Source organism: Solanum lycopersicum, chromosome 2, assembly GCF_036512215.1.
Source record: "Solanum lycopersicum chromosome 2, SLM_r2.1".
NCBI lineage: Eukaryota > Viridiplantae > Streptophyta > Magnoliopsida > Solanales > Solanaceae > Solanum > Solanum lycopersicum.
Window position 1 is genome coordinate 48,378,563 of NC_090801.1, and position 13,055 is coordinate 48,391,617.

The 13,055-nt window shown below is 31.4% G+C and overlaps 1 protein-coding gene across 1 annotated transcript; it reads left to right on the plus strand.

The window, feature by feature from the left end:
- The first annotated feature begins 3,401 nt into the window (after window positions 1-3,401).
- LOC101259140 (uncharacterized) lies at window positions 3,402-12,805 on the plus strand. Its single transcript, XM_069294313.1, has 5 exons — window positions 3,402-3,416; window positions 3,485-3,544; window positions 11,780-11,947; window positions 12,041-12,099; window positions 12,262-12,805. The coding sequence occupies exons 1-5, from the start codon at window positions 3,402-3,404 to the stop codon at window positions 12,803-12,805; spliced, it is 846 nt and encodes a 281-aa protein (XP_069150414.1).
- Window positions 12,806-13,055: the final 250 nt, after the last annotated feature.

Genomic DNA, 13,055 nt, shown 5'->3' on the forward strand with positions numbered 1-13,055 from the left:
CCTAGGTATAGCTGGTGTTCGCACTGGCCTATGAATGAATTGAAATGAAATATGAATGAATGAGTGAAGCAGACTCTGTGTTTGCTAAAGAAGGCTCCCTAGTTGAGGTCCCATATGTTGAGCCCTCATTTTGGAAAGTCTTAAAGTTAAGTCTATGATAATAAGGTCTCATGGTATAAGAATGAATAATATGAAAGAAAGTATGTGTTATATGTTATGTGTTATATGAATATGTTATGTTTTGTGTGCCATACGATAATTATAATGATGCATGTCACTCTCATGGCATAACTTTCCCAATCTCAATTTGGCAAGTCCACTGACTTGACTTCCAAAAATCATGTTGTTAGGAAAGAGCTATTGTTTCTCATGCATGTCCCTGGTATGTACTTGCATATACTCATACTTAGTACAAGTGTGTACTAATTCCATATGAACATCTACTTTTAGGTGCAGGCACAGGTGGACGCTAGAGCTACAGGTTCGTTGTCGCAGCTATCCGGACATCAGTATTCATCCGGAGTTTGGTAGGTCCTCATGCTTTCGAGGATGCTACTGTTTTACATTCTAGCGTAGTTTTAGAGTTGAGCTAGTGGAGCATGTTCCACTAGCGTTTCTTTCCTGTTTTGGTTCAAACTTTGTATTGGTGCTATTTTGGCCGATATACAATTAATACTTAATGAATTATTTCTTTCAGTTGCTTATCTCTTAAATGTTAGATGGTTGATGATGAACGATTACGAAATGTTAAGAATGTTCAGCAAGTATGATTAAAAAATCAAAAATTTCAAATTTTCCGCTAAAATTAATCTATGTAAAGTAAGAATGACGTAAGCAGGCTTGTCTGCGACCTCTGAGAGGTCAACGACGCCGGTCTCGTCTGGGGTCTAGATTCCGGTCGTGACACCAGCGACTTCTGAGTATGGAGGTCCTTCACAAGAAAAGTAAAAGGAAAAAATTCAATAGATGTGAGATTTTCTTGATAAAGCTTGGCTACACAAATAAGGTTTCTTTAATTGATGGAGAACATAGAGTGTTAGAAAGACTGAAAGCAGAACTAATTTGGTGCTTGTATTTGAGTTAAACTAGTATGAGTAATAGGAATGGTTTTACCGTCACCCATAGATATTCCCTTATCGCATGTATACTCTTCAAGATTATGAGGTTCAGCCGTGACATGATGAGTTGCACCGGAATCGAGAACCCAAGAGTTGTCTTTTGACTGCAAATTAGAGGCAAAGTTGGCCTTAGATTCAAAATGATTGTGCGATTCGCAACGGCATACATCTGCAGTGTGACCAAATTTTTGGCACAATTGGCATCGAACCAATTGTCTCAAACTTGATCTCATATTTTGCTAATTGTTGGAGTTGAACAGTCGAGACGCAAATTGGTTCAATTGTTGATTGTTGAAGTTGGACTGTCGAGAGATTGGTTCCATTGTTAATTGTTAAAGCGATGATTGTTCCTGTTAGACTGTGTTGTCATGTTTGTCCTCTGTGCTATTGCAGCTGTAATAATGGAAGATGAGTTCTCCAGGTCTTGGTGCTTGAGGAAAAGCTCATGATCTGTGAGCTTGTGAAACAATTCTTCAAAACACAAGGAAGAGTCAAGTGCTCTTATGGCAGCAGAAGTCTCCCGGCACTCGGGGCCCAAGCCGCTTAGAATTCTTTACAATAAGTTCGTCATCTTGTACTGGTAAACCAACAACTTTAAGAGCATCAGAAACAGATCGAACCTCTTGTAAGTATTCTGTAACCCAATTTAGTAGCTTTCTTAATATTCTGCAGTTGGTCGCACAAGCTAAAATTGCGAGTGTGGCTCTTATTTGCGTAAGCCATGTGAAGAAGTCCCCACGCTTTCTTAGAAGATGGAGTTGTGGAAACAGTTGGTGCAATGGTGTGATCGACAGATGCCATCATTGCTTGTTGGATGAGTTGGTCCTGAGAGAACCAGATTTGGTATATGGGTTCTGGAGTCATACGGTTATCTTGCGTAACAATCATTGGTGGTGCCGGGTTTGATCCGTCAAGATGTCCCATTAGTTGATGGACAATGAGTAGCATCACAAGTTGTGCTTTCCAAGTTGAGAAGTTGTGGTTACCTTGTAGTTTGATAAGTAACTAAGACGCGGGATTGAATTGTACCACGTGAATTATAGGTGAAGCAGCCGAAGCACTGCTGTTGGTGGCAGTAGCATCACGAGTGGTAATAACAACAGGAGGGGTTGTTCCTTGAGATTCAGTCATAGTTGGGACAAAAAATATATAACGGATCTGACTCGTAAGAGGCTAGAGGTTTTGATACCATATTAATTTAGATAGACAGAAGTAGTCGAAAGATGATTTTATTATTTCAGCATCAAAGCGTTAAATACAATTAATAACAACAACATATAGCTAAGCCTAAGGAAGCTAATTGCTACATAAACTTCTAAACCGTTGGAGGACTCTTCTACAAATATGCAACAACAATAAACTCCTACGATAGGAGGAGTCTTCTACACATACTAAAAGGCAGTAACTAAAACAGTAACTTACTATAAGATAAAATAATTATGCATAATACAGGTAATATTTTCTCAAAAAGTGTTTAAGCTTATTTTTAACTCCCAACTTCCATAAGAAGTCCCAAAAGCAGTTTGGAAAAAAGTGACAACTCACTTGAGTTTTCGAGTTTTTCAATGTCTTACCCATCAAATCCTTTGCGATGTAGTAACCTGACTGATAGAACACGTTCATCCACTAACAGTCAATGGACCATGTCCCTTGACTCACTCACAGTAAAAACAAACTGTAAGTAAAGGCAGAATAACAACATAAGCAATTTACGTAAAAACCTCCTTCCTCAAGGGATTAAAATCACAACCTGTCACACATGATTTTCAACCGTTTTCACTAATCTTCACAAGAAAAGGTGAAACCGATTACAAAAGCGTGAGAGGAAGTTATCTCACAACCAAGCAATAACTCTATTGTTTGAAGAGCCTATGCAGATATGACTCTGCCCACTAAACTATTACCACTAGACAACTTAAAATTCCCTAAGGAACTCGCAGGTTTTCCGCTAAATCACCACACAAATGATGACCTAGAATTTACTAAGCAACATACAAGGTTGCCACTAAGTTAGTTGAACTTAACTAACTTAGAATTTACATACCAAAGCAAACTGACTCCTTTATATGTTTAGGAACATATTACAATTGAAGATCAGAAGAAATGCTCCTAAGACAACTAAGCTCCCAGCTCTTTCCGTTTTGAGTTGCTCTTCGAAATATTTCTTCACTTTAGATTTGTCATCCTTTGCAAGTGTTCTTGAGATGTTTTTCAAGTTGCAAAAAATAAGATTGTGACAATTGGTTGTTATCTTTATGTGAAATAGTCACAATCCTTAAAGCAATGTCATTGGCTGAGGTTTCCGCCGCGTCTGCCATTTCTATCACTGTTGCAGACTGTGCACCAACTTTTTGTACTTTTTCCAGCTGACAGTGAGAAGTGTGTTGACCCTTGAGTTTGTCGAATCTTCACAGTTCCCTATTTTTGTATGCCCATGGATACTCTTAGGGATGAAGCCATTATTATTTGGTATCCAAGGGTCAATCCAAACATTAATATTTTTTCCATCAAAAATCCTCCATCTTAATCCCTAAGTCAAAAGATCTCTCCACAAATTACTCTTCCATATTCAAAAACCTAAAGATGATGTTAAGAAAGGTAGAGTTTTGAAAATATTTGCTTTTAAGAACTCTTCCCCTTCCATCCTTTTATTTCTGTCCTTGACTCTTTCTGTTATAACTCTAGCATCCTTTCTCTTGGAACGTCCCACAACAACTGGTAAGCCTAGATACTACCCATGTCATTTCTTTGTTGTTGTCAAAGCAACAACGATATCTCAACTTTCTACACCTCTCTATCATTTTTACTTAAACAAATAACTCATTTATCTAGATTGACCACTTTTCTAGAGCTTCGTTCATATTTCTTTAAGATATTGGCTACACAACATGAATTTTGATTTTTAGTTGAACAAAACATAAAGGAGTCATCAGCAAAAAATATGAGTTTCGCCTCGACCAATGTCTATTCAACTTTAGCCCTTGGAATTCATTTTGTTCCTCTAATATGTTCAATAAGGTAGATAAACCTTCATAACATATTAAAAATAAATATAGTGACAGTGGATCCCTTGTCTTATCCCTGTGGTAGGCTAATCCATTTGACAAATATTTTATGGAAATCCATTCGTAAAAGCATTTCTTATAAATAAATCCATTCGACTTTGTCATAGGCTCTTGACATATCCATTTTCATAGCCACAAATTTTTGCCTACATCCGCATTTGTTTTTTAAAAACCACATTTTTTATTTACTTTGTCATAGGCTCTCGACTTGGTGCTTCAAGAGGATGCATCACAAACACCGCTTTTTTTATTTCCTCAGCATCATCTTCCTTAATTAAATTTTGATTTATAGAATCACTAACAATCACTTTAACATGATTCAAAATACAGTCCAAGTCTGTCGGGTTAGATGTAGAGAGCACACTGTTATAATATTGCCCAACTTCTTGGATTATATCAGTTTGGTCTACCAGCCACCTCCCATCAGATGTCTGTCGGGTCGCCATGTGAAAGTATTGAAGTATTTTTATCCAGCAACCATAAATCTCTAGACTTTTGTTTCCAGAAGTTCTCTTCATCATTACAGGCTTTGCTTAATTCTCTTTTCAATAGCCTTAATATACCCAGTCAAAATTACTAGTGTTGTTCCTAAGGGCTGTAATATTCCCCTTCATGCCAATAATTCTCTCCAAATTTCTACAACTATGTATGATTTTAAAGCTAACTTGAGATTTCTCAAAGCCATTACAATCATACGACCAAGCTTTTGAAATAATATTCTGAACTCCTTCACTCTCAATCCACCTTCTATCAAAGTAAAATCATTTTTTCTTCCTAATTGGTTTCACATCAGAAGACAACATCAAGGAAGAATGATGTGATGCCTCAGTTTCAATATATTGAACACTCGCATTCTCGAATTTAATTACCAATTACGAGAGACTAAGACAAAATCTAGCCTTTCCTGGATTATACCCTCACTAGTGAAACTATCCGCGCTTTGCGCGATTATATGAAATATTTATAAGATAATAATATGAAATATATAATATATAGATCAGTATCGAATATATAGATAATATTTATATTTCTCCTCGTCTGCGATATCATAGACTTTTTTAAAACATATAAAATATATTGTTTGTTTTGTATATGTATATATTAGAAAAAAATATTCACCGTGGTGAAGTAAATGAAATAAGAGATAATATGTTGAAATAACAATATATTGTATTAGGTTGAAAATTGTAGATGTTTTAATTTTCTCTATCTTTTGTAGGAGTAGTGATGTTCTAACCAAAGTTTGATTTCGTCAAAACAATATTGTTTTATTTTATTTTATTATTACATTTGCTTATTATAATTTTTTAAACATTAATTAAATACTTATAAAATTTAGGAAAAATGAAGCATATGTCATGATTCATATTTAGTATTAAACTTTACAAGTAAGATGAAGAGACATGAGTTATAAATAATTCAAATGTATAATTTTATTAGCCACTAAATGTATTACTAATTATGTATTGATTTTATTTGTAAAATAAAAAAATAAAAATAAGGTATGAAAAAACAAAAAATGAACTGAGAAAATATAATAATTGGTGACTACATAAAAGTTATAAATACATTTCAAAGCAAAAAGAACGACAACAGATTGTTACATATGCAAAAAATGACATCATGAAAATAATAATATATTTTTCAATTACTTTTTATAAGTTATAATAAAAGTGAAATTAATCATTATAAATTTTGTTATTGTTAAAATGAAATAATTATATCTATTTTTTTCATAACAAAGAGAAAATGGAATACTAAAGGATCAAATGATTCGCATTGATAATATAATACATTTAGCTAAATTATTTACATAAATTAAAATTTTAAATACTCTAGCAAAAGTAACTAAGTTGCTAATAAATTTCAAAGAGAAAAAATAATCTCTAATTATGCTTCATTTTTTTTCCTTGTACCATCTTTTTTTGCAAAGATATCCGCCATCATGTTTTGATCCATATGTCAAACTCTTCATATATGCAACCAACTGAATAAAAAAAAATATACGAATTAAAAATAATTATGTCAAATGAAAGAACGAAATATAAACCATATTTAATATATTTATACATTATCTTTTCAATAGTAATAACAATACTAAATAATAATTATTCTTGAAATCTAACAAATATTATAATCAAACTATATTATATATGGAAAACTAACTATTAGAAAGAGTAATTGCATACGGATAAAACATTGTTAAGAATTAAAGAGATTTTTTTAATCATACTTACTTGATAAATTATAATACAAACATAAAAATATATATTAAGAAGGCATGTATAAGTACATAGAAATAAAAAGAAAGACTTAAGAATGAAATATATCTTACCTTCATATACTTTTTTTTTGTTACATGTTAGCTAATTCCCATACAAGTATTATGAAGAAGAGAAATTATAACTTTGTATGTGAATCTTCATGAAAATAAATATGAATCTATATAGACAAAATAAAGGAAATGAAAAAATAAGGACTTGAGAATGATATATTTATTTACTTCATGTACTTTTTTTTTTTGGTTACATGTTAATTTCCTTAACAAATCAAATACGAATTTATATAGACAAAAATAGAGGAAATAAAAAATAAAAATTTCAATGAAGTATTTCTTACCTTCATGTACTTCTTTTTTTGTTACAAATCAAACTTATATGATGAAAAAAGAAAGAATAATTGTGAATGTGAATCTTGATGAAACTAATATAAATTTATAGGCAAAATAAAGGAATTTCATAAGACACATAAACTTATAAATTTAAATTGGAGGTTATGAATATAAAAATTATGAGAGTCATGAATATTATTAAAAGTAAAAATTAAAGAGGGGCAAGTCATGGGTTGTAACTCCTAGTGAATAAATTCAAAAATAAAAATAAAAATACTTAAAATGTAAAAAATAATAATACTATGATTTCATGATTAGAAATGAGATAAATAAATAGAAAAAAAATATAGAGAGTTTTTTTTATTATAAATGTTCATACATTAATAAAGTATTTATTTGTATATTTGTATAAATAAAGTAATATATTTTTACAATAAAATAATTAAATTAAATTAAAAAAAGTAAAAAATAAATAAATTATGTTTCTCTTTTAATTATAAGTGAGATAAATAAATAAAAAATATGAAGAGTTTTTGTTATAAATGACCCACCATTAATAAAATATTTTTATTTGTAATAAATTTAAGTAATTTTTTATGATATATAATTTATTTTTTAAAAAAAAGATGAAAAAGTTAAATGGAAATGGAGGCCATATAGAGGTGCCACATCACCTCCTCTATGGTCCTCATTTATATATATATATATATATATTGATTTTCCCTGTAACTCCATGTCCAAGGTTTTCCTTTATAACCTAAGTCAATTGCACCAAGTATCTCTACTTCTTCCTCCTTGTTTTTCCGATCCATCAATAATACCATTAAATTCTCTATGCATTTTTTAATTAATTCTTGCATATGATATCTACAAGTCACTCTATCTGTTCTTACATCATCATATCATATATTATTATAAGCATGAAGCTCTAAAGTGTAAAATTGAATTACTACTTTGCCCCTATGCTAAATTAAAAAGTAATAAAATACTTTACCCAAATATAAATTCAATATCTAATTAAATAGTAATATTGAATTACATAATAGAGGAGCAAAATGAGAAGTTCAGCAGTCTATTCAATTACTATGTGTCAAACAACCAAATAGGATGAACACTAATAAACTTTCAATTAATATAGAAGTTGAAACGTATTTTTCTAATTATGAGAAGTTGAAAGGGATCAAATTAAGTAATTGAGGAATATCAAAGAGTTTTTATCAACAAATCTTCAAGACTACACTATATAAACATACTCAATATTAGTCATTCAACACAAGCTTCCATTGTTAAGTGGGTATAAAAATGTCTTCTAATTTTCAGGTACAATCTTATTAAGTCTAGATTTTTCCGTTTGATTTGCTAACTTCATTTGAATGATAACTTTCTAATTTTTTTAATAGGTAAAATAAATAGTTTGAAAGGTATAATCACACATATCAAAAATTGAATATTGTTGTACACATATGGTTTGATGCTGAATGATGATCAACTCTCTTTGAAACTCTCTACGCATAGTTTCCCACAAAAAAGAAACCATGTTTAAACTTTAAAACTATTAATAATAAATTGAAATTGCAGTTGTTTGCTAGCAAAATATATCACATTTTCTTCAACAAATGTAGCAACTCCAAGTCTTCTCTAACAGTGATGGATAGTAGTTGTAAGCCTGTAAATGTAAGTTTGGGTATATGTGAATGTTTTTAAGGAAGTAGTTACATTTGTAACGACACACATTAAGGATACAAGATGACTTTAAGTAACGACGCATTTTCCCTTTTTAATTCTTTAACTTGATGTGTCTTTCTTGGAAATTTTACTTGTTGATGACTGTCTATATATTTAATTGCTTATAAATGGGTAAGTTTTGGAGACTTATCTAATGTGCAGTAGATCGAAAATATCGACAGAACACTCGAAAAAAAATCATAATTCTCCTAATAGTTTATTATATACTTTTTCATTTATTTTTTTTTATTTTTATTTGGAATACACGTGCAACGCACGTGCCGGGAGACTAGTATTACTAAAAGCATGAACAAAAAAGTTGAAAGTTGAATTACGATTTTACCCCTTCTATAAATTAAATTGATATAAAATATTTAAATATTTGATTGTATAAATTTAATTAAATGTTAATGACTTTTAGACTTCCGAAGATTATTTAATCAAGTATCTAATCTATTAATATTTATCATCTATAATCTATATGTAAATAATAAATATAATTTTTTAAAGAAAAATCTTTACCTAAATTTCTTTACTTTTCTTCTTCTAATTACTTTTTCATTAACCCCTCTCATGAATAATATGATTGATGTGGATAAAGTATTATCCTTTATGATAAATAACGAAATTTAATAATTTAAAGGGTGCAAATCTACAAAATGGAGATGCACATTGATAATGTCCTCTTGATTATTATTAAAGAATGGCTCTAGCTTCACAAATTCAAATTCATTAATGTTTAATTACATGATAAGAACTTTAGTTGTTCTTTTTACATGGTTTGCTAACTTTAATTTCTTTTTCATATTCTTCATTTATTTATTATTATTTTCTAATTACTTATTTAACTTTTATACACTTAATATTCATAATTCTCATCTTTTCATATTCATAACCTCCAAATATTTAAACTAAAACTTTAAGATATCTTTTGATATTTCTTCTATTTTATTTATATAAATTCAACTTCTTTATCTCATGAAACCCCTACCAAGATTATTAGGCTAATATTTTTATTTTATAGTAAAAGTAGATAATGAAGACTCTTGAATTTCGATAGGATATGAAAGGAGTCGATAAGAACTCAGAGAGTTATGTACTAATTTTGTACTTAATTTTTCACCTGTACATACATCAATCTTATAAGTATAATGTCTATATTGTATCTTTTACTTAAATATTCTGTTTCTTTTTGTCTTTTTTTCTCTCTGTTAGACTTCTTTATTTAGTTTTCTATGAATGTTTTATTGTCGTAATTCTTTATTCTTATTTTTTAATTGTTACATTTTATTATTCATTACAATTTACATATATATTTCCATGAGATTTTAATCGTTCTAATGTATCTATAAAAATTCACATGAAACACACGTGTGAAGCACGTCCTCAGAAACTAGTACACAAATAAACACCAATATTTGCAATTAGCTGAGCCATCTTGTATCAAAGTTGCGATGTAAAAGGAGAAGAATGTTATTCACGTAACTGGATAGTGTCATTCCAAAATAAAGCTAGACCTCCTAATAACCCATCGGCTCCACAGTTACAGCGTGCACCATATTTACTAATCTTTGTACCCTCTTAACCGTGATTTCTCTACTTTTTTGTTTCAATTAAGAAAATCATTCTTGGAGAGTGAAGACGCATTGTCTCCTTCAAAAAGGAAATTGTCAAGGATCCTGCCAGGCCTCGACAATTCCACACCATAGCCCTCATTGTAAAGAGGGAAGCTATAATTCTTTGCTCAAACAGGCTTTCTTAAATGTGAAATACAAGAAGGAAGCTCCGTCTCTGTCCCCTCCCTTCTGTCCAAGACTCTTGAATCCGTCTCGTCTTACATTCCCTCCTCTCTGCCTAGGCGAAAGGGAAGCCATTTAGGGATGGCCTCTCGCTCCGCCATGATTTTATTCTTTTTTTGTTGTTATATCAATACTGAAAGCATTGTATTTTTTCGTTTATCCCCTGTAGTTTGTACTCCTTCCTCTATAATAACAAGATAACCACAATTTCCGTTATCTTTAATTTTGTATCGTTCTTTAAACTATTAGAAACACAAACTAATCTAGTCCTCCGTTTCTGATTTATCCTTTTTTTTTCCTTCATTCTGATTGTTATTCCTTAGTTACTTAAACTTATTATTTTCATTACAATGTTCAAATGCTAAGCACTCAGAAAAAGCCTAAAGAGCAAAAGTACATACTCTCAAACACGTGCACTCTGGCTGAAAGTTTGGAGTTGCACAAAAATAATTGCCCAGAAATCCACAATGGGATGAAGGATTATTCAAGTCAATAAAAGGAAATTGTTGAGGGAGAATAAATGAAAGATAGGACTTGTATTTTTCTTCTCTGTGTTTAACTCCCAAATGATACTTTTTAAATATAAAAATCATTTATGTTTCATCCATCAAAAGAATGTAACAAACTAACGTATAATTAATGTAATGAAACATAACTCTCACTTTAATGACAAATTTGTCATAATACAAAAGTAACTTCAAGTCTTGTGAATATTTTCTTCCAAAGTTAAGAAACTGACACCTGAGATAAATGTGAACCATTAATCATGAACTAACTTTCCTATTTCACAAATACTAACGACTTAGCAATGTTCACATAGATTAATTACGGAGAGTTAAAAGATGCAACTTATCCTTTGCATTAAAAGAAAAGGAATATTATCCACAATGTCTCTGATAATCTGGTGAAGCGATACCATTCTCTACTTTTAGTCATGCCCCAAACTGAATCTTTTTTAGTGTGTCTGATCATATATCTTTTGCTCTTTGGACACAAGTTTTCTCATTGAGTCCTAGTATACCGCAATAGAAACAAACATAAGGAAGATTCTCATATCGTAGTTCAACACATGTAGTGTCCCCTCTTAATTTGATTAATGTAGCGTACCCAATCTTATGATGACCATGCTTTCCTAATCCTTAAAACTAATTGAAAAAAATTATATATCGTATTTCCTTTATTTTCAATCCTACTGGGTTTCCCGAACCAAATGTATAGTGTTCTTGATTCCTTGATAGTTAACCTTTTTATCCGATAACATCTGATTTGCTAATTGAGCTATCGAGGCACCAAAATGCTTAAGTTACATTTCATTTCCCAAAGAGATATTATATGTGTGTAGTATCAAGGATATGTTAAATTGACATGCTTTCAGTTTTACTTATCAAGAACAATGATATGCTTTAGTTTTTTTATTCCAAATTTTTCCTTAACAAGTTTGTATAATTTACCACTTAACAGGTAAAACATTATCGAAAAGAGGATTGCCCATCAGAAGTTGGGAGCATATCTCAACAGCAGACACATCAAATCATCAACATCTCATCATTTGAAAGAAGAGATTGCTTGAAGAAGTCAGAAGAGAGACTTTCTTCCAAATCATTGGCTATATGGACATGCCCTCCCAAGGTAATCTTAAGTTGATATGATAGAAATTGCCTTTATTTGAATAGTTTCTATACATATTGTTTTGATAACCCCATTTATTGTTGTTATTTGTAGTTCCATCTGAATGAGAAATGGCTAGTGGTTGCTGGTGAAGAGAGTCAAGAAGCCAATAAGTAGGAGTATAGGAAAGGAGGGTGATTGAGGCGGTTTTCCCTAACAAGTTTGCAATTCCTCCAAAGTAAGTAATTTGTGGATTTTTTTAATGTTTTGTTGCTTTCATTGTTTTAATTTCACTTGGTTTTAATCAGCGAGTATTTTTCTTTCTTATTTAACAGTCCTTACAATTTGTCTTACTTGGAACAAGGTTATGATAATAGTCAAAGTCCAGTAGTCAGAACCATTTCTATAGAAGAAGAAGAACCAACTCATGATTTGACAGTTCATGTAGCCATAGTTGTAGTTGCTCTTCAAGAGCAGGGTAGTCTAATTCATGCCAACTTATTGGTTAGGCTTCTCCTCAACCTGATTAATCAACGTGGCATGGCTACCAATGTTGTTTCTCTCAATGCTTCCCATGCAGGATCTGCAAAATCTATACCCTTGACAATGACTAAGCCTGACATTAGAGAGAATAAATCAATAAACTATTCCACTTCAGAGCTTGATCTCGAAAATATCAAGAAACTCATTAGCAAATATGGAGTACCTTACAATGCAGGAGGACAAATTTCTGACTTGGTTTCCAGATATTGTCCTACCACCTTGCAGCCTAAGTTGACTCTTTCACCAAATGTTGGCCCTTCCTCCTCGATGACTAGTCACAAGGATATCAACAAATACTGCAATTCCCTAATCAAGCAACGTGGAGAAAAAACTTAGTCTATGGTTGATGAAAGCTTACAAAAACCAATTCCGTGCAGCTTGACACCTTGTATTTTCTTTAATAAACCTAAGGGATGTCGTAAAGGATTCTCCTGTCACTTCTGGCATGATATATTTGGTAAAAAGAGGTCTGGGAGGACATCAGAAGGTCGGGATTCAAAGAGACTGAAGTAAAGTGGGGAACATTAACATGGCATGAACCAAAGGCAGTTGCACGGCTGTTTAAGCAAAAACACTCACTTTGTTT